Source organism: Jaculus jaculus, chromosome 8 (assembly GCF_020740685.1).
Source record: "Jaculus jaculus isolate mJacJac1 chromosome 8, mJacJac1.mat.Y.cur, whole genome shotgun sequence".
NCBI classification, from domain to species: Eukaryota; Metazoa; Chordata; class Mammalia; order Rodentia; family Dipodidae; genus Jaculus; species Jaculus jaculus.
The window spans coordinates 111,255,458-111,279,930 of record NC_059109.1 but is presented as its reverse complement, the minus strand read 5'-3'; the positions used below and the strand labels follow the sequence as shown (position 1 = coordinate 111,279,930).

Genomic DNA, 24,473 nt, shown 5'->3' with positions numbered 1-24,473 from the left:
ACAGGGGTGCTGTTCTATTCCTTACACTAGGGTGTTTGTTGAATTCCTGTTCTTTATATGTGCACATGTGACAATTACTCTGATCATGAAGCTTTTAGCAGTTTCTAATTGGAAAAACTTTCCTTCATTTTGATTCAATAAATGCCTACAGAATACCAGCTATTGTAGCATGATTAGAAATGAAGCACCAAGCTCAACATCATCCTATTATCATGTTCCTTGCTCCTTGTGGTGCCAGTGCCTTGTGTCTTGTGCATGCTAAGTGAGAGGGCTACCTCTAAGCCAAATTCCCAGCCCTCACCAAAGAAGGAAAAAGTATGGTACCTTGATTTTGGCCCCCAGCATCTCGGCAGCATCCTTCTCCCGCCGCAAGTCCTCCATCTTTTTCTCCTTCTCCTTCAGCAGCCTCATCTTCTCCTCTGCAACCAAGCTGTGGTCCTCTACAATGGCCCGCTTCTCAATCTCCAGTTTCTCTTGCTGTTCCCGCCAGTAATCATCCTTATCATCCCCTTCCTCCTCACCCTCTTCTCCCTCCTCCTCCTCCTCTTCCCCACCCCCACCACTGCCACCACCTTCCCTCCGCTTCTCTCTCCGCTTCCTCCTGCCAATGGACCGTTTTTCCAGCTGGGCCTTGAGCCGAGCAATTTCTTCCTGGAATTCTCGAAGGAGGGCATCCTTTGGGTCCTCATTGACCCTTGGCTTGTTCTTAATGTTTTTGGCACGATTGGCATATCTCAGAGTGGTCAGGGTCTCTTCCACATTGTAAGAGGCAGGCCCCACATTGGCCACCATCACAGTCTTGGCATTGCCACCAAGAGAATCTTGGAGGAGCCTGGTCAGCTTTGAGTCTCTATATGGAATGTGGGTGCTTTTGCCATCTACCAGGGCAGAGATGACATTACCCAAGGCTGAAAGAGACAGGTTGATCTTGGTCGCTTCCTTCAGTCTCTCCCCTTGTGCCCCAGTCTTGGCTTGCCGCTCACTACCAGCAAGATCTACGAGGTTCAGCTTCCCTACTCGGATGTGGTTTTCACCATCAAGGCCCACCTCACTGCACTCTATAGTGATGACAAAGATGGCATGAGACCGTGAGCTGTGTTCATTCATGTTGGTGGCACCAACAGACCGATTTTGGTTCCCCACATTCATTACATGCTCAATCTCCTTCACACTCTTGGTGACAAAGGAAGACAAGTCTTTCACATAGACTCCAGTATCAGGCCTCTCTTTGAGCTCCAGCCTTTTGGTCTGATCCTTTGAGAGCAGATCTCGGATCTCCTCCTGGTATATCTCCAAGTAAGATGCCCTGACTAAGTACTGCTGGTTCTGTGATCGAGAGATATGGGTGAAGATGTGATCAAATGAGTTGGGGATAACCCCTCTTTTCTCAGGGTCACCACGGATTCCTTCCATGGTATAGGTTTTCCCAGTTCCGGTTTGTCCATAGGCAAAAATCGTCCCATTGAAACCCTGCAGGACAGAGTCCACCAACGGTCGAAATGTCTCATCATAGAGTTCAAACTGCTTAGCATTCCAGTCATAGACGGCGTCAAAGGTGAAGGTCTTAGGCATCTCATGAGCAGTGCCTTTGGGGTTCTTGACAGACACCTGGCCCAACTTCACATCCACATCTACCACCTTGTCATAAGAAGCAGCTTTTTCTTTGCCATTCATGGGCCGACAGCGAACTACCACCCGGACTGACTCTGAACTTTTCAACTTTGACATGATGAACTCTGACTAGGTTGACCTTGAGGGCTATGTATCCAAAATGGTTCAGGATGCTAAGGTCCTGGAAAAAAAGCAACAGTGGTAAACATGGTACAGCTGTCATCAAGGACTGCTTGACAGCAGTTGACACATACAAGCCATCTTCACTTCTAAGCTTTTTTTTTTCAAGGTGGGGTCTAGCTCTAGTCCAGGCTGACCTGGAATTCACTATGTAGTCTCAGGATGGCCTCAAACTCACAGTGATTCTCCTACCTCTGCCTCCCAGCGCTGGGACTAAAGACATGAGCCACCACACCCAGCCACTTCGAAACTTTATAAAATCTATGTGTATTATTGTGTGTGCAAGTGTATGGAGACCAGAGGAAAACCTTGGGTATTGTTCTTCAGGAAGGCCATCTACCTTTTGTTGAGACAAGAGCTCTCACTGGTCTAGAGCATGCCCATCTGCTCTCTGCCTCCACAGTATTTAGATTGTAAATGCAGATCACAATGACTAGCATTTTATGTGGGTAGTGGATTGCCTGCAATACCTGGTTCCCCAGTCCACATAAAGCCAGATGCACAAGGTAGCACATGCATCTGGAGTTTGTTTGCAGTGGCTGGAGGTCCTGGAGTGCCCACTCTCTCTGCTTTCTCTGTCTCTGCTTGCAAATAAACAAATAAATAAAAATGTTTTTTAAACCACAAAAATTAAAATAAAGACTTTTTCCAGAGGGAAAGAAAGAACCAGATGCTAGAATGGCCAATTTTCCTTTGAGAAGACTTGGTCTAGCTATAGTGTGCCTAATCCCCTACCGACTTATGCCTCCATTCCAACAGAGGCCTGCCAAAGCTGGTGTGAGTACAAAGGGAAGCCTCGGCTGCAAGACCTCCTTTGGGAAAGCTTCAGATACAGCCAGACAAGATGGTGGACTCAAAGAATAAAAGAAGGTAAGGGCATGGAAAAGATGGTTTCACCTGCATCAGGTACCCCTGAGGAGGCAGGCTGTCCAACTTTTAACCTATGGAAGCAATATGAGCCAACTCTTTCTTTGTCCAGATAAAATCAGCTTAATGATATATTCTATGAAATTCAATTATATCAAACACATTATTCAATTTGCAATATAAGATATTAAGTCACAGCACTTGGGAGGCAGAGGTAGGAGGATCGCTGTGAGTTTGAAGCCACCTTGAGACTACATAGTAAATTCCAGGTCAACCTGGGCTAGAGCAAGACCCTACCTCAGTGGAAAAGTTAAAAAAAAATTATTAAGGAGGCATTTTATATCCTTTTGGGCACCACATTTTATAAACCCCAAGTGAATTTTACACTCACAGACAACTTAGTTATACTCCAAGACTCGTCAGGCCCCTGGGTCTTATAGCTGCCTTGTGGATGACACAGGTCAGCTGCTGACTCTGCTGAAAGGTGTCTCCCTCTAAGCCTCTGCTACCTGGTCTCCACTTGAGGATGACCATGTGGTCCACAGTCTGGCTGGGGAGGGAGTGCTACATGGTGATGCCTGAGATGAGGTAAGGCTTGTCCTTACCAGTTTACTTGAGTTGTGGCTGTTCTATGTCCTTCCATAGGTCTTATCTTACCCTTTGGAGTCTACTAGCCTGTAGACTAGTGGTCACAAATAACTGAGAAGGAACAGAGAAGCTAACTGCACTTCTAAATGTCAATAGCTACCTTTTTTAAACTTTAAAAATTTATCAACATTAATTATACGTAACAATGGGTTTTATTATGACATTTCAATATTTTGATCCTATTTAGTCTCCCATTCCCTTCTCTGGTACCCTTCTCACTTCTACTGATCTTTTCCTCATCCCAGCTAGTTTCTACTTTCACCTCCACCTGTGTGTATGTCCCAGTGAGTTTAGTTAAGGCTGCTTAGGACAGCACGCGTGAGAGAGAATTTTCAGCAGTAAGGGCACTTGCCAGTGGCCACACCACTAAAGAAAACAACCTCCCAACCCTCATCAGTAATCACCAACTTCCAATAGCTCCTCAGGGGTGGGACCTTTGGAGCTCCTCCCCAATCCATGACAGAATGTGATGGGCCCAACCTTGTGCAGGTCATCACAGCTGTTCATGAGTACACCAGCCAGGCCATGTCTGGAAAACCACTTCACACCACTCCACCCCTTCCTGGCTCTTTCCAGCCCCTCTATGGATGTTTCCTTAGCCTCGAAGGGAATGATATGAGTGTCCCACTGAAGGCCAGGCATAGTGGTGCATGCCTTTAATCCCAGCACTTGGAAGGCAGAGGTAGGAGGATCACTGTGAGTCCGCGGCCAACCTGGGACTACATACAGAGTGAGTTCCAGGTCAGCCTGAGCTAAATAAAGTAAAATCCTACCTCAAGAAAAAAAAAAAAAAAAAAGATTCATTTTAGAGCTGACCAGGTCTGTCTTATCAAAAAGACTATGGCTGGGCTGGAGAGATGGAGAGATGGCTTAGCAGTTAAGCACTTGCCTGTGAAGCCTAAGGACCCCGGTTCAAAGCTCAATTCCCCAGGACCCACATTAGCTGGACACACAAGGGGGCACACACATCTGGAGTTTGTTTGCAGTGGCTGGAGGCCCTGGTGTGTCCATTCTCCCTCCCACCCTCCCTCCCCCCCCCCCTCTCTCTCTCTCTCTCTCTCTCTCTCTCTCTCTCTCTCTCTCTGTCTATCTGCCTCTTTCTCTAAAATAGTTATTATTATTATAAACAGTGATGGCCCAGGGCTGGAAAGATGACTTAGCAGTTAAGGCATTTGCTTACAAAGCCAAAGGATGCCGGTTCAATTCTCCAGGACCCACATAAGCCAGATGCACAAGGGAGCACATGCATCTGGAGTTCTTTTGCAGTGGCTGGAGGCCCTGGCAAGCCCATTCTCTCCCTTTCTCTTTCTCTCTCTCAAATAAATAAATTAAATTAAATTAAAAAGACTGTGGCCCAGCCAGGTATGGTGGTGCATGCCTTTACTCTTAGCAGTTGGGAAGCAGAGGTACGAGGATCACTGTGAGTTCAAGGCCAGTCTGAGACTATAGAGTTCCGGGTCAGCTAAGGATACAGTGAGACCTAGAGTGGGTGGTGTGGGAAAACCTGTGGCAAGAAGACATACAGGATCTGCTACTTAATTCTAACTCCATATATTTTTTTAATCTCAAAAGTTATAAAAACAAAGGAATGCTAATGACCTACATTCATCTTCAAAATCCTTATGAAGGAACGAATTCCTAAAGCTTGAGTCTTTTTAATTAAAGCTCCTGAATTCTGAACACATTTCTTTTCTGAACTCACCCAGCTAGGCTGAACTAGTCATGTATTATTGATGCTTTATTTCAGGAAGATAGACTAATTTAATTTCCTGCCACCAGGGTTTAACATCTTGCTCTGGGTCCTCCTCAACAGAGAAGGTTTTCTTGGAAGGATGCCCTGATACTTTCTTTATTACTTTCTTTATTCTCTCCTAGCAGATCCAATTACAGAGTGATAAATCTTTAAAGAAACTCTGCATTGCCAGAAAAGAAGGAACCACAGGTCAGCAGCTCATGACCTGCTTCCTGAATACTTTTTCTTTTAACTTGTTTTATTTATTGAGAGAGAGAGAGAATGAGCATGGGCAAATCAGGGCCTTAAGCCACTGCAAACGAACTCCAGACACATGCACCACTTTATGCATCTGGTTTATGTGGGTCCTGGAGAACTGACCTTAGATCCTTTGGCTTTGCAGGTAACCGCTTTAACCACCAAGCCATCCTTCCAGCCCCTGAATACCTTTTCTGATAGAACTTGCATTTCCATGTTAATGCCCACTGCTACTACATGTGAAGAGTTGAGTTTTCTCCAACCTCATCTCTGTGCCTGCAGAACAAACCAGTGTCCCTCTACAGCCACACCCCTCCACACATTTCTCCAAATTTTGTATTTTAGTTTCATGTACCCTTGCCTTACTGGTTGTCAGGGACTCACCTCAAAGACTAGAAGTAGGTGTGGATTAGATTCTCAATAATTATTGGTGACAATGACAGAGGTCAAAAACTTCACATTCTACCCAAAACATGTTCTGATGGAGTAGTTATGGAACCTAGGACTTTGTGCATACCAGGAAAACTCTCTACCACTTAGCTATACACTCCTATCCCTCTGCTTAAATTTCTATTGGCCAATATTGTATTTTAAAAATAACAATATGGAGCTAGAGAGATAGCTTAGCAGTTAAGTTGCTTGCCTATGAAGCCTAAGGACCCAGGTGCAATTTGCTAGGACCCATGTAAGCCAGATGCACAGGTGGCACATGCATCTGGAGTTCATCTGCAGTCGCTAGAGGCCCTGACATGCCCATTCTCTCTATATCCATGCCTCTCTCTTTCTCTCTCTCTCACACACACACAAATAAATAAAAATTTTAAAAAATTTTTTAAATTTTTTTTGTTCATTTTTTATTTATTTATTTGAGAGCAACAGACATAGAGAGAAAGACAGATAGAGGGAGAGAGAGAGAATGGGCGCGCCAGGGCCTCCAGCCACTGCAAACGAACTCCAGACACATGCGCCCCCTTGTGCATCTGGCTAACGTGGGACCTGGGGAACCGAGCCTCGAACCGGGGTCCTTAGGCTTCATAGGCAAGCGCTTAACCGCTAAGCCATCTCTCCAGCCCTAAAAATATATTTTAAAAATAAATGAATTATTTTTTAAATGGGGCTGGGGGCTGAGGAGATGGCTCAGCAGTTAAAGGTGCTTGCTTGCAACACCTGTTGGCCCAAGGTTCAATTCCCCAGGATCTACTTAAAGCCAAATTCTCAATGTGGTGCATCTGTCTGGAGTTTATTTGCAGTGGCAAAGGCCTTGGCACACCCATACTTCTCTCTCTCTTCACACACACACACACACACACACACACACACACACACATGTGCATACATGTGCACTGTGCAAATAAAATACAGCATTGTGGGGCTAGAGAGAAGGCTTAGCAGTTAAGGCATTTGCCTACAAAGCCAAAGGACTCAGGTTTGATTCCCCAGAACCCACGTAAGCCAGATGCACAATGTGGCGCATGCATCTGGAGTTTGTTTACAGTGGCTAAAGGCCCTGGTGCAACCATTTTCCTTGTCTCTATCTGTCTTTCTCCCTCCCTCCCTCTCTCTCTCTCAAAATAACATAACATAACATAACATAACATAACATAACATAACATAACATAACATAACATAACATAACAACATAACCTAAAATAAAATAAAATTAAATGACATAAAATAAAATAAAAGAAATACAGTATTGAGCTGGAGAGATGGCTTAGCAGTTAAGGCACTTGCCTGCAAAGCCAAAGGATCCCAGTTCAACTCTCTAGGACCCATGTAAGCCAAATGTACAGGGTGGCGCATGCATCTGGAGTTCATTTGCAGTGGCTGGAGGCCCTGGAGTGCTCATTCTCTCTCTCTCTCTCTCTCCCCCTCCCCTTTCTTTCTCTTTCAAATAAATAAGGAAAAAAAAAAAAGCCAGGCATGGTGGCACATGCCTTTAATCCCAGCACTCAGGAGACAGAAGTATGTGGATTGCTATAAATTCAAGGCCAGCCTGAGACTAAATAGTGAGTTCCAGATCAGCCTGGGCTAGAGCTAGACTCTACCTTGGAAAGAAGAAGAAGAAGAAGATGAAGAGGAAGAAGAGGAAGAGAAAGAAGAGGAAGAAGAAGAGGAAGAGGAAGAAGAGGAGGAAGAGGAAGAGGAGGAGGAAGAGGAAGAGGAACAACCCTCAGGGATTCCAGCTTCTCTCTATATTCATGTCCTGATGAGAAACCCTTGCACACAAGCATGAGGAAATGTAGGCAAGGGTGCTTCATACACTAGTATTATAACACCTATACACCTATGGTACACTCATCTTCCAGACCAATACAGTACACTAATCAATAAACAGTATAAATTAGGGGCTGGGGATGTAGCTCAATTGGTAGGATCCTTGCCTCATGCCTATCTCCAGAACTGCCTAAAACCAGGTACAGTAGTACACATCAGTAATCCCAGCACTCAGGAAGCTGAGGTAGGAAGATTGCTGTGAGTTCAAGGCCAGCCTGAGACTACATAGTGAATTCCAAGTTCCAAGTCAGTCTGGGCTACAGCAAGACCCTACCTCAAAAAAAAAAAAAAAAAAAAAAAAAAGGAAAGGGGTTTGGAGGGATGGCTTAGCAGTTAAGGCGCTTGACTATAAAACCTAACAACCCAGGCTCAATTTCCCCAAGACCCATGTACAGTAAGATGTACAAAGTGACACATGCTTCTGGCGTTTGTTTGTGTGGCTGGAGGCCCTGAAGTGCTCAATCTGTCTCTCTCTTTTCTCTCTATCTCTCTGTTTGCAAGTAAATAAATAAAATAAAAATAAACAAAAGTAAGGAAATATGATTTTGAAGCAATTAAGAAAAAACATTATTTTCAATTCTGGCTGCTTTCCATATTAATACAACTGATTTTACTTTTCCTTCATTCTTTCTTTTTTGAGACAAGGTCTTAATATGTAGGCCAGGATAGACTTGAACTTGAGGTCCTCTTGCCTCAGTCTCCTGACTTCTAAGATTACAAGTGTATGCCGTAACATACAATTACCAATCTTTAGTTTTTTATTGTTTATTGATTGTCTTATAAAAATGTTGCAACTGTACATTTAAAGAGTAAAAATAGGGTTAGAGGGATGGCTTAGCGGTTAAGGCACTTGCCTGAGAAGCCTAAGGATCTAGGTTCAATTCTCCAGATCCCACGTAAGCCAGATGCACATAATGGCACATGCATCTGGAGTTTGTTCGTAGTGGCCAGAGGCCCTGGCATGGCCATTCTCTCTCCCTCTCTCTCTCTCTTTCTCACTCTTGCTCTCGCTCCTTCTCTAACAAGTAAATAAAGTCACAGCCTTAACACCCTGAATGCTCCTGATCTAATAAGCAAATTTTTAAAAGTAAGTTTAAAAAAAAAAAAAGGAAAAATAGGGACTGGAAAGATGGCTCAGAGGTTAAGGCACTTGCATGTGAAGCCTAACAATCCAGGTTCAATTCCCCAGTATCCATCAAAGTGGCACATGTGTCTTGAGTTCATATGCAGTGGCTAGAAGCCCTGGCACATCCATTCTGCACCCCCCTCCCGCTTTCAAAAAATTAAATAATTTTTTAAAGTAAAAATAAAAAAGATCTTCTCTGAAACAATGGGAACATGTGAAAACTCTTGACCAAAGCCCCAGCCAGCAGTAAAGGAAGCTGAGCAACAGTGCCCTCTGATGGACCTGGTCTCTCCAATCCTCACCAACCCTACTCTGTCCTGTTTCACATCCAACATACTTTACTCATTCTTGCCTGACTCCTGTATGCATAACTATGACCAAATTCATGTACATATTAAGAAAAGCCTGTTGGTGCTGGGTGTGGTAGTGCATGCTTTTAGTCCCAGCACTCGGGAGGCTGAAGTAGGAGAATCACTGTGAGTTTGAGGTCAGTCTGAGACTACAGAATGAGTTCTAGGTCAGCCTAAACTAGAGTGAGACCCTACCATGAAAAGCAAAACAAAGCTGGGCGTGGTGGCGCACGTCTTTAACCCCAGCACTTGGGAGGCAGAGGTAGGAGGATCGCCGAGAGTTCGAGGTCACCCTGAGACTACAGAATGAATTCCAGGTCAACCTGAGCTAGAGTGAGACCCTACCTCAAAACACCAAAAGAAAGAAAAGAAAAGAAGAGAAGAGAAAAGAAAGGAAAAGAAAAGAAAAGAAAAGAAAAGAAAAGAAAAGAAAAGAAAAGAAAAGAAAAGAAAAGAAAAGAAAGAGAGAGAGAAAGAGAAAGAGAAAGAAAAAAGAAAGAAAGAAGAGGAAAACAAAACAAAAAGTGGTGAGAAAAACACGGACATCAACCTCTGGCCTCCACATGTGCACACACCACACAACCAAAAAAAGCATAAAAAAGGATGAAAGGCTTAGTTCATCTTTTAAAATAACACTTTGTAAGGGGCTATAATAAAAATGGTTATAAAAGAAAAGGCAATTTATAAACTTGAATGAGTGCATGCAATCACAATTATATAAAAATAAGACACATCAAAACATTAGTAGTGGTTTGCTTTAGATGGGAATATAGGTAATTTAACATTTCTGCATTTTATAATTCTCTTTAACAAGAATGTGGCATCTTCAAATGGGGAGAAAAAAATAAAGGTCTGGCAATTCCCCAGAAGCAGCCCAGCAAGAAGGAGCCATCCACAGACAGACAGAGTGCATGCTAATGCAACACTGATCAATACAAGGCAGCACGGTGTCCTCTCACATGGTACCAGGCAACCACCTGGCCCAGAGTTCAAGGACTCAGTATCTGAAATGTAATCTGAGCCACAGATCACAAACACCATCAGAAAAGCACTACAGGGAGGAGGATTACCCTGAGTTCAAGAGTACCCTGAGACTACATAGTGAACTGCAGGTCAGCCTGGGCTAGAGCAAGATTCGACCTCAAAAAAAAAAAAAAAAAAAAAAAAAAACACAAAAAACAGGACTGGAGAGATGTCTTAGCACTTAAGGTGCTTGCCTGCAAAGCCTAAAGACCGGGGTTTGATTCCCCAGTACCCAGGTGTGGTGGTTTGATTCAGGTGTCCCCCATAAACTTAGGTGTTCTGAATGCTAGGTTCCCAGCTGATGGAGATTTGGGAATTAATGCCTCCTGGAGGGAGTGTATTGTTGGGGGCGGGCTTAAGGGCTTTATAGCCAGTTTCCCCATGCCAGTGTTTGGCATACCCTCCCCTGTTGCTGTAGTCCACCTTATGTTGGCCAGGGGGTGATGTCCACCCTCTGCTCATGCCACTGTTTTCCCCTGCCATCTTGGAGCTTCCCCTCGAGCCTGTAAGCCAAAATAAATCTCTTTTTCCCAGAAGCTGTTCTTGGTTGGGTGATTTCTACCAGCAATGTGAACTGGACTGCAACAGTAAAGTGGTACCGAGGAGTGGGATTGCTGCTAGACACCTGACTGTGGCTTCAGCCTTTTGTAGCTGATTTTCAAGAGGAATGTGGAAGGAGTTGAAACCTTGGCCTAAGAGATGCCTTGCAGTGCTGTAAGTACAGCTTGATGGTCTATCCTGGTCAGAGCTGAAAGACCTGAAGGCAGTAAGAACTATGGACTGTGAGGTTTGGCTTATGAGGGTGAGAAAGAGCTTTTGCCTGGACTGGGCTAGCAGTTTGTGTGAGAAGCTTGCTCTTGTGCCCATGTCCTAAGAAGCTGTGCAGGGTTGCTTTGCGTAGAAATGAACTGGTGTGTGCAGAGGGATATGGCACAGAAAGAAAAATCTTTGGGTGAACTATTGCACATTCAGCTGCAACTGAGATTACAACCTTTGAGACTGGGCTAGCTGACCTGTGCTGGGGCAACAAGAAGAATGTAGACTCTTTAGAAGGGGCCTGAGTGCTCAAGGAGTGTCCTGTTCTTCAAAGTCTGCTTTATTCCCTCCTGGATTAACAAATTGGCACCCTACCTGGTATCGTGGAGTATAAGAAATGCTGGAAAGAGGGTCATTGAGTTTGCAACACGGTTTTGTGTTTTGGAAATGGCCATGGGCAGTGTGAAGCAGGTTTGCTGGTTGCTTGCATAGAGACCCCATGGGGCCATGAGGATGAAATGTGGCTTGCAGTGGAGACCCAGTGGAGATGCCGGCCCCGATGAAGTTTTCCTCGACTGTGAGTGGCCTAGCTGGAGGGGTGGAATTGGAATGCCAGAGACTCGTTGCTGGTTAGAATTATCGGACTTGAAGATTTGTCACTGGCTAGAGTTGCTGCACTTGAAGCTACAGAGTTTGATGTTTGCCCTGGTTGTTTTAAATCTTGTATTGGTTGAATGTTTCTTTGCTATGCTCAATGCCATCGTTTGCAGTGTGAATATTTATTCTGTGACATTATGGGTTTTTTGAGGTTGTTCTGGTATTATGGCTCAGTTAAAAGATCTTGAACTATGGGGATGTATGAACATCATTGGGATTGATAAAAACTATGGGGACTTTTAAAGTCAGACTGAATGTATTGTATTTTACATCATGTATGGATATCAGTTTATGGGGGCCAGGGGCGGAATGTGGTGGTTTGATTCAGGTGTCCCCCATAAACTTAGGTGTTCTGAATGCTAGGTTCCCAGCTGATGGAGATTTGGGAATTAATGCCTCCTGGAGCGCATTGTTGGGGGCGGGCTTAAGGGCTTTATAGCCAGTTTCCCCATGCCAGTGTTTGGCATACCCTCCTGTTGCTGTAGTCCACCTTATGTTGGCCAGGGGGTGATGTCCACCCTCTGCTCATGCCATCGTTTTCCCCTGCCATCGTGGAGCTTCCCCTCGAGCCTGTAAGCCAAAATAAATCTCTTTTTCCCAGAAGCTGTTCTTGGTTGGGTGATTTCTACCAGCAATGCGAACCGGACTGCAACACCAGGTAAAGCCAGATGCAGTGGTGCCTGCATCTGGAATTCATTTGCAGCAGCTGAAGGCCCTGACATACCCATTCTCTCTCTTTCTCTCCCTTTCCCCTATCTCTGCTTGCAAATAAGCAAATAAAAACTTTTTTTAAATCTACTTGCCGGGCATGGTGGTACACACCTTTAATTCTAGCACTTGGGAGGCAGAGGTAGGATGATTGCTGTGAGTTCAAGGCCACCCTAAGAATACAGAGTGAATCCAGATCAACCTGGGCTAGAGCGAGATCCTACCTCAAAAAAACCAACACTAGTCTCTCTCACAAACATTCCATGTTTTTTTTTATTTATTTTGGTTTTTTCAAGGTAGGGTTTCACTCTAGTCCAGGCTGACCTGGAATTCACTATGTAGTCTCAGGTGGCCTCAAACTCAGGTGATCCTCCTACCTCTGCCTCCAGAGTGCTGGGATTTTAAAGTGTGTGTCATCACGCCCAACTCCAAATTATTTTTGAGTTATAAGAACTCTGCAATCACTGGACCACGCTAAGTTAGCAAATACATTTTAGGCCTCTGATCCCCATGATGGCATTATTACAAAGGGAGTTAAACATTTTCCAGAACAGTATTTCCAGCCAGGCATGGTCCCAGCACTAGGGACACTCAGGTGGAGGATCACCTGAATCTAGCAGTTTAAGACCAATATTGACAATGTAGTGAGATCTAATTACAAAAACAGAAAAGCGTGTGTGTGTGTGTGTGTGTGTGTGTGTGTGTGTGTGTGTGTGTGTGTGTGTACGTGCGCTTGTATGCAGGGTTTTTTCTCACCTCTATTAATAACATCACTGCCCTGAAGAATACTTAAAAAGACATGGATAAAAGGCATAAATTATACCTGGAAAGTAGCCAGGTATGATGTCATACACCTGTAATCCCAGCACTCAAGAGGCTGAAGCAGCAAGCCCATGTCAAGATAACTTTAAGGGCATAAAGCAATAACTGAGTATGCACAAAGATGTAGAAACATGTTTATGCTTATAACACCACTACCTCTGGCTATTAAAATACTCATCAATAAGGGACTGGTTACATTACGACATGTCTAGATAATGGGACACTCTGTGGTCATTAAAAATGGCTTACTTTCTGGGGATTAGGTAGGGAAAATGTTCAAGACATACTGAAACTACTAAACAGAATTACTATGATATAACCTGTGTATGTGCATGCATGCACACATACAGAAAGAGATGGGGACATGTTAAAAAGCAAGAGTTGGGGCTAGGGAAATGGTTTAGTGGTTCAAGACACTTGCCTGCAAAGCCTGCAGGACCTAATCTCCCAGTCACCCACATAAAGCTGGTCAGGCATTCATTTACAGTGGCAAAAGACTCTGTAGTGCCTACCACATACACACACACACACACACACACACACACACACACACACACACACAAAATGGATTTTTTAAAATCATGAGCTTTAGTATTCAAACTGAGTTTAAAATCTGCTTTGACATTTACTAATTCTAAAATCTTAAGAAAGTTCCATAAGTCATAGTTTCTTTTTCTGTGAAATGAGACTGAGACAAGGCCTACTCCTAAGATCTGCATACATTCAGCCCAGGTTGCGCACAGTCAACACTCAGGAAGGACAAGCACCACGGGGTCTCTGGGTAGTACAATGGCAGATGCTTGTGTGCTTCTTGCTCTTTGAACTTTTTTATTTTATTTACTTTTAACTTCAGAGAGAGAGAAAGAATTGGTGTGCCAGGGCATCTAGCTACTGAAATCAAACTCCAGATATGTGTGTCATCTTGTACACATGTGTGACCTTGTGGGCATATGTCATCTTATGCACCTGGTTTCCGTGGGTTCTGGGAAGCCAACCCTGGGTCCTTGGGCTTCTCAGGCAAATGCTTTAACCAGTAAACCATCTCTCCAACCCCTCTTTGACCTGGAATTCACTATTTGGTCTCAGGGTGGCCTTGAACTCATGGCGATCCTCCTACCTCTGCCTCCCAAGTGCTAGGATTAAAGGCATGTGACACCACGCCCAGCATTCTTTGAACTTTTTGATTTTTATAATTAAGGTAAGAGAAAAGAATAAAGCTAGTATTTGGGGGGTAGGAAAAATCTAGCCACTTGATTTTTTAAATATTTTTATTTATTTGCAAGTAGAGAGAAGATGGGCATGTCAAGGCCTCTTGCCATTGCAAACACATTCCAGATGCATGTGCCACTTTGTACATATGACTTTACTGGAGAATCAAACCTGGACCATCAGGTTTTGCAAGAAAGCACCTTTAGCCACTAAGCCATCTCTCCAGCTGAGTGCTGGAATTAAAGGTGTGTGTGCCACCATGCCTGGCTAATTTCTTTAATGTTCTAATATATTTATTTTTTTTTTTATTTGTTTGAGAGAGAAAGAGAGAATGAGTGCACCAGGGCCTCTAGCCACTACAAATGAACTCCAGACACATGCTCCACCTTGTACATCTGGCTTTACCTGGGTACTGGGGAATTGAACCCAAGTCCCTAAGCTTTGCAGGCAAGTGCCTTAACCAATGAGCCATCTATATATCTAGCCCAGCCCTAGCAATTTTGACTTAAGTGTCTTAAGATAGGCTCACTCTTAGAAAGTAACCAGTAAAGGTCACAAGTAAGGTGAGCAATAATGCTTGTTCTGAATTCAAACTTTTCTCTCAAATGACCAAACATTCTTCATCATTTGTGACACACACACAGAAAGCATGCACCTAGGGCGAAGGACAGACAGAAACCCCTTGTAGTATTCAATTATGAACGTTCATAAATTTCATAAAAATATGAGCTGGGAGTGTGCCTTTAATCCCAGCACTTGGGGAAGGGGGGTAGAGGTAGGAGGATCACTGTGAGTTTGAGGCCAGCCTGAAACTACAGAGTGAATTCCAGGTCAGCCTGCTTAGAGTAAGACCTGACCACTTAAAAAAAAAAAATCATAAAAATACACTCAAGCCTACAAGACATCTCTTCCTCACAGTCAAGTGTTTGGAAATTTACTATGCTTAATAGTTCCCAGTCATAGCATATCATGCAGGTAAGGCTGGTCTTGAACTCACTGTGTAGTTGAGGATGACTAAACTTCTGATCCTCCTACTTCCACCTCCCAGCTGTTGGGATTATAGACATGTGCCACAACTCTGGGCCTTTACCCCAGCTTTAATCCTCAAAACGACCTTACAAAAGGAAGACAGGCATTAGCTTCATTTTAAAAATAAGGATTGAGCTGAGCATGGTGGCACACATTTTTAATCCCAGCACTCAGGAGGCAGAGGTAGGAGGATCGCCGTAAATTCGAGGCCACCCTGAGACTACAGAGTTGAATTCCAGGTCAGCCTGGGCTAGAGTGAGACCCTACCTCAAAAAAACAAAATAAATAAGGATTGAAGGCTAGAAAGATGGCTTAGTGGTTAAGACACTTGCCTATGAAGCCTAAGGACCCATGTTCAACCCTCCAGATCCCATGTTAGCCAGAAGCACAAAGGTGAGGCAAGTGTAAGGTCACATATACCCACTAGGTAGTGCAAGCACCTGGACTTCAAATGCAATGCCTAAGGCCCTGGCATGCCAATTTTCTTTCTCTCTAAAATAAAAAAATTAAAATTAAAAAATAAAAACAAGGATTGGAGATAATTAACTTGCCCAAGGTCACAAAGCAATTAAGTACAAGAGTCAAGACTCAAAACCAGGGCTAGAGAGATGGCTCAGCAGTAAGGTGCTTGCCTTCAAAGCCTGACAACCTGGGTTAACTTCCCCAGTACACATGTAAGCCAGATGCACAAAGTGGCACATGCATCTGGAGTTCGTTTGCAATAGCTAGAAGCTCTGGCACACCCATACTTTCTTTCTCTTCCTTCCTACTTCCATCCCTCTCCCTCCCTTCTTTCTTCTCTCTCTCTCCTTGCAAATAAATAAATTTTTTAAAAGAGGGAAAAAGAAAGAAAGGAAGGAAGGAAGGAAATGGTGGCCAAGTGTGGTGGCATATGCCTTTAACCCCAGCACTTGTGAGGCAGAAGTAGGAGGATCACCATAAATTTGAGGCCACCCTAAGACTACATACTGAATTCCAGGTCAGCCAGGATTAGAGCAAGACCCTACCTAGAAAAACCAAAAACAAGGGCTGGAGAGATGGCTTAGCATAAGGAACTTGCCTATGAAGCCTAAGGACCCACGTCCGACTCTCCAGGTCCCATGTAAGCTAGAACCAAGGTGACGCAAGTGCACAAAGTTGTACATGTGCATTAGGTGGCACATGTGGTGGGTTTGTTTTGTTTTTCAATATTTTTATTATGTTTGAGAGAGAAAGAAAAAAAAGGCAGAGAGAGAGAGAATGGACACACCAGGGCCTCTAGACACTGCAATGAACTCCAGATGCATGTGCCACCTTGTGCATTTGGCTTGCATGGATCCTAGGGAACTGAACTTGGGTCCTTTGGTTTTGCAGGTCAGTACCTTAACCACTAAGCCATTTCTCTATCCTGGTCTTTTAAAATTTATTTATTTACTTTTATTTTTTTAACATTTTATTTATTTATTTGTGAGAGAGAATAGGCATGCCAAAGCCTCTAGCCACTGCAAACAAACTCCAGATGTATGTGTCACCTTGTGCATCTGATTTACATGGGTCCTGGGGAATCAAACCTGAGTCCTCTGACTTTGCAGGCAAGTAAGTACCTTAACCACTAAGCCATTTCTCCAGCCCTAAAATTTATTTATTTAAGAGACAGGGGTACACCAGAGCCTCTAATCAGTACAAACGAACTCCAGATGTATAAACCACCTTGTGCATCTAGCTTTACAAGGGTACTGGGGAATCAGGCTTTGTAGGCAACCACCTTAACTGCTGAGCCACCTCTCCAACCCTGGTTTTGGTTTTTGAGACAAGGTCTCATGTAGTCCAGGCTAGCCTGGTACTCAGTATACAGTTGAAAATGACCTTGAATTCGTAATTTTCCTACCTCTACCACCTAAGTATGTGGGATTACAGGCATGTGTCACCATATCTGGTTTGGTCCTCTACTTCTTTATGAAAAATAAATAAAGCCAAATGTGGTGGTGTACCCCTTTAATCAGGAAGCAGAGGTAGGAGAATTGTTGTGAGCTCAAGACCAACCTGTGACTACAGTGAGTTTTATGTCAGCCTGGACTAGAATGAGACTCTACCCCCAGAAATAAATAAATAAATAAATAAATAAATAAATAAATAACACAGGTAGAAGTACACAATATACTATTCTACTCACTACACACACTAGGAGAAACTACCCCCCCCCCTTTAAAACATGTAATTCCAGTGCTTGGAAGACTGAAGTAGGAAAACCAAGATGAGTTTAAGGCCAGCCTGGGGCTATAAAGTGAGTCCTAGATCAAACACAACTGAGTGTGGTGATATAGGCCTATAATTCCAGAACTCCAGAGGGGAGGCAGGATGATCAGCCTGGGCTACAGTGAGATCCTACCTCAAAATAAGTAAGAAAGAAAGAAAGAGAGGAAGGAAGGAAGAGAAGGAAGAAAGGGGAGGGGGGAAGGAGAAAGAGATAAAGAGAAAGAAAGAAGAAAAGCTGCTTTTTTTTTTTTTTAGAAAATAAAGTATTTTCAGATAAAGTTATATGCTGTCGAAATCTGCTTCAAATAATCAGAAGTGGAATGGATAAAAAAGTATAGGTGGGCTGGAGAGATGGCTTAGTGGTTAAGGCTCTTGCCTGTAAGGCCAAATGACCCAGGTTTGATTCCCCATAAGCCAGATGCACAAGGTGGCACAAGTATCTGGAGTTAGTTTGCATCAGTGAAGAGATCCTGGCATACCCATATTCATCCTCTATCTCTCTTTTAAAGAAAACAAAAGAGTATAGGTGACATGGGCTAGAGAGATGGCTTGGCAGTTACGGCACTTGTCTGCAAAACCTAAGAACTCATGCTCAACTCTCCAGATCCCACATAAGCCAGACGCACAAGGTGACATAAGCGAAAGACTACACATGTGCACAAGTATCACACAATCTGGAGTTCAAGGCCTTGGTGTGCCAATTCTCATTCTCATTCTCTCTCTCATTAAAAAAAAAAGAGTTTAGGTGACAGGCTGAAGAAATGGTTCAGCTGTTAAGGCATTTGCCTGCAAGGCCTAAGAACCTGGGTTCAATTCCCCAGTACTCACATTAAAAAGCCAGATGCAGGGCTGGAGAGATGCCTTAGCAGATAAGGTGCTTGCCTGCGAAGATTAAAGACCCATGTTCTACTATCCAGATCCCACATAAGCCAGACGCACAAAGGTGAGGCAAGCACAAGGTTGCAAGTCCCACTAGGTGGCGCAAGCGTCTGGAGTTCGACTTCAGTGGCTGAGGCCCTGGTGCACCAATTCCCTCTCTCCTCTCTCTTCCTTAAAAATAAAAAAAAAAAAGATGCAGAGCCAGATGTGGTGGCACATACCTTTAGTTCCAGCACTCGGGGAGGCAGAGATTAGGAAGAGCACTGTAGGTTTGAAACCACCCTGAGACTATATAGTGAATTCTAGGTTAGCATCGGGGAAACCCTACCTTGAAAAAGTAAAGCAAAGGCTGGAGAGATGGCTTGTTAGTTAAGTGCTTGCCTGTGAAGCCTAAGGACCTCAGTTTGAGGCTGGATGATACCCAGGACCCACGTAAACCAGATGCACCAGGTGGTGTGTACATCTGCAGTGGCTGGAGGCCCTGGTGTGCCCATTTTCTCCCTCCCTCCCTCTCTCTCTCTCGCTCTCTCTCTGCCTCGTTCTGTCTCCCTCAAATAAATAAATAAAAATAAAACCAAAAGTTTTTTAAAAGCCGTATGCACAAGGTGGCACATGTGTCTGGAATTCCTTTACAGTGGTTGGACATCCTGGTGCACGCATTCTCTCTTTGTCTATCTGCCTCTTTCACTCTCAGATAAATAAAACATTTGCTTTTCAAGTGCTGGAGGAGTAACGGGTTCATGGTTCCTTAAACTAGTCTACTTATGTACACTTGACATTTTCCAAAATGGAAAGGAAAAAAAAAATCACACTCCAGCCAATGACTTTTCACTAAATAATTCATGTATCTGCATGTGTCTATGTGTATATGGTGTGTGTGTGCAATGCATGTATGGTATGTATATGTGGTTCATGTGAATGTCATGTGCATGTACATGTGAAAGCCAGAAGTTGATGTCAAATGACTCCAATTGCTGTCCACTATTTTTTTTTGGAGACAAGGTCTCTCACTAAATTTGGAACTCACTGATTTGGCCAGACTAGCTGGCTAGCAAGCCCCAGGGATCCTCTTGCCTGTCTCTCCAGTTCTGGGATTACAGGTATGCACTACCTTGCCAGCTTTTTAAGTAGCTGAAAGATTGAACTTAGGTTCTCATGCTTGCAAAACAGGTGTTCTACTCTATGGTTTAAAAAAAAAAAAAAAGGAGTGATGGCACACACCTTTCATCCCAGCACTTGGGAAATAGGAGAATCGCCATGAGTTCAGGGCCACCCTGAGACTACCCAGTGAATTCCAGGTCAGACTGGGCTACAGAACCTACCTCAGGGAAAAAAAAAAAAAAAAGATAAAATGCAATATATATTTGCATATAGAAAGAAAAATATTAACAGAAGGCTACTTCTGGGTGGTGGGATTTAAGGCAAACCTTATTAACTTTAAATTTTCAAGATTTTCTTCATTTTTGCTCACTGGAATTAATAGTTACCATTATATTTGTGCTTGTTTTCTTTTTCCAAAGTAGGGTCTTACTATTTATTCTTTTCACAAATGGTGAAAAATTCAATTTTAAAGAGGCTGACAACTGAAGAATTAAAGAAGGGGGAAATACTGTATTTCATAGGCTTGAATCTAACTGGTTATTACTAAGTATGCAAAACCAGTAAGTATTTCCACCAAAGACTATCTTCTTGTGGTTAACTTGAGTAATCTGAGCTGACATTTGATCTGATTAGTGTCTTTTATGATTTGCCAGGTAGCTTTTTTGCTTAGCTTCTTGAAATGGATTATAAAGTGATGATTACTACATACACTGAACTGCTGGAGATGTTACTAGGAAGTTTTTTTTTTAGTTGAATTTTTTTTTTTTTTTGAGGTAGGGTCTCACTGTAGCTCAAGCTGACCTGGAATTCATTATGTAGTCTCAGGCCTTGAACTCACAATGATCCTCCCAAGCGCTGAGGATGAAGGCACCCAGTTTAGGAGATTTTATAATTTGTGTTAACAAAGGTTTAGGCAAGGCCTTCCTGGAGCCAATGAAGAAGGAAGGTGATAGGAAGGACCCCAACGTGGGCTATACTGTGCTTGTGAATGGCCAAAATCCCACTAAAATTTCCATTTTATTTTATTTTTAAAATATTTTATTTGCTTGAGAGGGAGAGAAAGAGACAGAATGGGTTTGCCAGAGCCTCTAGTAGCCACTGCAAACAAACTCCAAACACATGTGCCAACCTGTGCATCTGGCTTACATCAGTACTGGAGAATAGAACCTGGATCCTTAGGCTTCACAGGCAAGCACCCTAACAAAAAGCCATCTCACCAGCCCTTACTTTATTATTTTGTTTTGATTTATTTATTTATTTATTTATTTTAGTTTTGGTTTTTTCAAGGTAGGGTCTCACTCTAGCTGAGGCTGACCTGGAATTCACTATGTAGTCTCAGGCTGGCCTTGAACTCACAGCAATCCTCCTACCTCTGCCTCCCAAGTGCTGGGATTAAAGGTGTGCACCACCACGCCCGGCAGAAACTTTTAAAAATAAAACCACGCTCACCCTATTATCACTGCTTCATTCTCTAATGCCAATTATGATTTAAATAACTCAACATACTAAAGATAGATCTGCCTGTGGTGAGAAGCTCAAGGCCTGCAATTAGAGAAGCAAAGTGTGGAGACACAATGTGTCACCACATGATTATCTGAGCCTTACACATGAAAACCCCAAGCTGCAGCGCAGATGGGTGACACTGACGAGCTGATGGATGCTCTAAGAGCAAGAATCTTTCCGTCTTGGTGGTGGCACTGGAAAGGTATGTCGTTAATCCCATGTATGCAGGTATGTAGACATAGACTTATGTGCACAAGCAAAGAGACAGACACTGAGGTCCACAAAGCTATTTTACTAGCCCATGTCACAAAGCAAGAGGCAGAATGGCTACGAAATCCTGACCGCACTCAAGTCCTTTTCAACCAAAATGTCCTATGATAGCATGGACTTTAACCAAGAAATCTAAGAGAGATGCTGAAACGAAAATGAGCCCACAGGGCAAAGTGAGAAAACTGAGGCCCTCCAAGACTGAACCTTCCACAATCAGCTCTTCTCACCTAATGTAGATGAAATCAGAACCAAGAACCAATTTAGGGTGAAGTGACAAAAATAAGGATCAGGGGCTGGAGAGATGGCTTAGCAGTTAAGGCACTTGCCTGTAAAGCCAAAGGACCCAGGTTCAATTCCCCAGGACCCACATAAGTCAGGTGCACAAGGGGGCACACACATTTGGAGTTCATTTGGAGTGGCTGGAGGCCCTGGCATGCCCATTCTCTCTCTGTCTTTCCCTGCCTATTTCTATCTCTCTCTCTCTCTCTCTCTGTATCTCAAATAAATAAAACTGTTAATAAAATAAAATAAAATGAAGCTCAGGGCTTCAGCTGTTTCAGAGCTGGAGCTAGACTATTAGCATGTGTGAGGGCTAGCCTACCTTACCAAGTTAGGTTATCTGTGGCCTCATTCATCAAGTAACTGACACCCATCTTTATGCTAAAATAGCTAAAGGGGTTTTCCCTTGATTTCCTCAAACATTCTCTGAAGTTACTCGTGTGTGTGTGTGTGTGTGTGTGTGTGTGTGTGCATTTGTAGTGTGTGGCATGTATGATGTGTGGCGAACGCACATGTGTACATACATGTGCATGAATGTGGAAGCCAGAGAAGAATGTTGGGTGCCTGCTCTTATCACTCTGTTTCCTTGAGATGGGAAGTAGTATCCATCAGCAAGCCCTAGTGATTCTTCCTCCGTGCCACCACCCTCACCCCAGGAACCAGAGTTATGGATGAACCTGGTGGTCTTTAGCCCAAGAGGCCCTCTGCTTAAGGTCAAGCACCTAAACCATCTCCCTAGTACCTTTTTTTGTTTTGTTTTTTCATTTATTTATTTGAGAAAGAGAGAGAGAGAGAGAAAGAAAGAGGATGGGCATGCCAGGGGGCCCAGCCACTGCAAACAAACTCCAGATACATGTACTACCTTGTGTATCTGTCTTACATGGGTACGGGGGAATTGAACCTGGGACCTTAGGCTTCACACTAAGCCATCTTTCCAGCTCCCATTTGTTCTTTGAGACAGGGAATCTCATTCAGTACAGACTGACCTCAAATTAGTATGTAGCTGAGAATAACCCTGAACTCTCAATCATTCTGTCTCTATAACCTAAGACTCCTGATCTTTATGCATCTGCCTCCAGAGTGATAGGATTATAATTGTGTTTTAGGTTTTTTTGGTTGGTTGGTTGTGGGTTTTTTTGTTTTGTTTTGTTTTTTTGAGGTAGGGTGTTGCTCTAGCTCAGGCTGACCTGGAATTCACTATGTAGTCTCAGGCTGGCCTAGAACTCACTGCTATTCTACTACCTCAGCTGCCCAAGTTCTGGGAATAAAGGCGTATACCACCACGCCCAGCCTCTTGTTTTGTTTTTTGTTTTGTTGTTTTGTAAATATTTTTTAAATTTATTTGAGACACAGAGAAAGAGAGGGAGAGGGACAGAGACTGAGTGAGTATAGAATGAGCACACCAAGGCTGCCTGCCACTGCAAATGAGCTCCAGACACGTGCGCACACTATGTGCATTTGGCTTATGTGGGTACTGGGGAAATGAACATGGGCCAGCACACTTTGCAAACAAGCATCTTTAACCACTAAGCCATCTTTCCAGCCCTGAAGTCCTGTTTCTGTTGTTGTTGTTTTGTTTTGTTTTTTGTTTTTTTTTTTACTAATAAAGACCTATGGCAAGCCCACAGGGATGTGGTCCCTGCCCATCTGAAAAAGAAATGGAGCTCCGTGGAGCTGGGGATATGATTTAGTGAGGAGAATGCAACCTCATCATGAGAAAATCCCTGGTCTTGATACCCAGCACTCCATAAAACCAAGCATGGTTGCACACACCTCTAATACCTGCACTTGGGAGGTAGAAAAATGAGGATCAGAAGTTCAAGGTCATCTTTGGCTCCACAGCATGTTCAAAACTTCACAGGGCTCATAAAACTCTGCCTCAAAAACAAGAGGCTCTAGAGTCCATCCTGAAAGAAGGAGGGGGGGGCCTCAGGGGTGGTGGCGCATGCCTTTAATCCCAGCACTGTGGAGGCTGAGGTAGGAGGATTGCTGTGAGTTCAAAACAGCCTAAGACTACATAATGAATTCCAGGTCAGCCTGAGCTAACGCAAGACCCTACCTCAAAAAACCAAAAAAGGAAGCCAATGTGGTAGCTCATGCCTTTAATCCCAGCACTCGGGAGGCAGAGGTAGGTGGATTGTCATGAGTTCAAGGCCACCCTGAGACTACATAGTGAATTCCAGGTCAGCCTGGGCTAAAGCAAGACTCTACCTCATAAACAAACAAAAAAGGGGGTAGGGGGGCTGAAGAGATGGCTTAGCAGTTAAGGCATTTGCTTGTAAAGTCAATGGACCCAGGTTTGATTCTCCAGGACCCACGTCAGCCATATGCACATGGTGGTGCATGTGTCTAGAGTTCATCTGCAGCAGCTGAAGGCCCTGGAGTGCCCATTTCCCCCCCCCCCATCTGCTTCTTTCTCTCTCTCAAAGTTTAAAAAAATAACAAATAAAAAGTAGTAATTAGGGCTGGAGAGATTTCTTAGTGGTTAAGGCACTTGCCTGCAAAGCCTAAGGACCCAGGTTCTATTCTCCAGGTCCCACATAAGCCAGATGTACATGGTGGTGCATGCATCTGGAGTTTGTTTGCAGTGGCTGGAGGTCTTGGTGCGCCCATTCTCTCTCTCTTTTTCTTTCTCTAATAAATTTAAAAAAAAATTTTTTTAAAGAATTCTAAAAAATTTTAAGAAAAAAAATAGTAATGAAAAAAAAAGACTGAGTAAAGGAAGGATAGGGGAGGGTTAATTAAAATTTAAGACTTAGCCGGGCGTGGTGGCGCACGCCTTTAATCCCAGCACTCGGGAGGCAGAGGTGGGAGGATCACCGTGAGTTCGAGGCCACCCTGAAACTCCATAGTGAATTCCAGGTCAGCCTGGGCTAGAGTGAGACCCTACCTCGAAAAACCAAAAAAAAATAAATAAATAAATAAAATAAAATTTAAGACTTGTAAAGATGGG

General features: G+C 43.6%; 1 protein-coding gene across 1 annotated transcript in view; it reads right to left on the bottom strand.

Annotated features, from left to right (window-relative positions):
• The window catches only part of Kif3b (kinesin family member 3B), a 59,103-nt gene that overhangs the window by 20,532 nt on the left and 14,098 nt on the right, over positions 1-24,473 (bottom strand). Inside the window, exon 2 of the mRNA XM_045156399.1 lies at positions 325-1,792. Coding sequence (XP_045012334.1) covers positions 325-1,728 — 1,404 coding nt within the window. The 5' untranslated portion in view covers positions 1,729-1,792. The remainder of the gene's footprint in view (positions 1-324; positions 1,793-24,473) is intronic.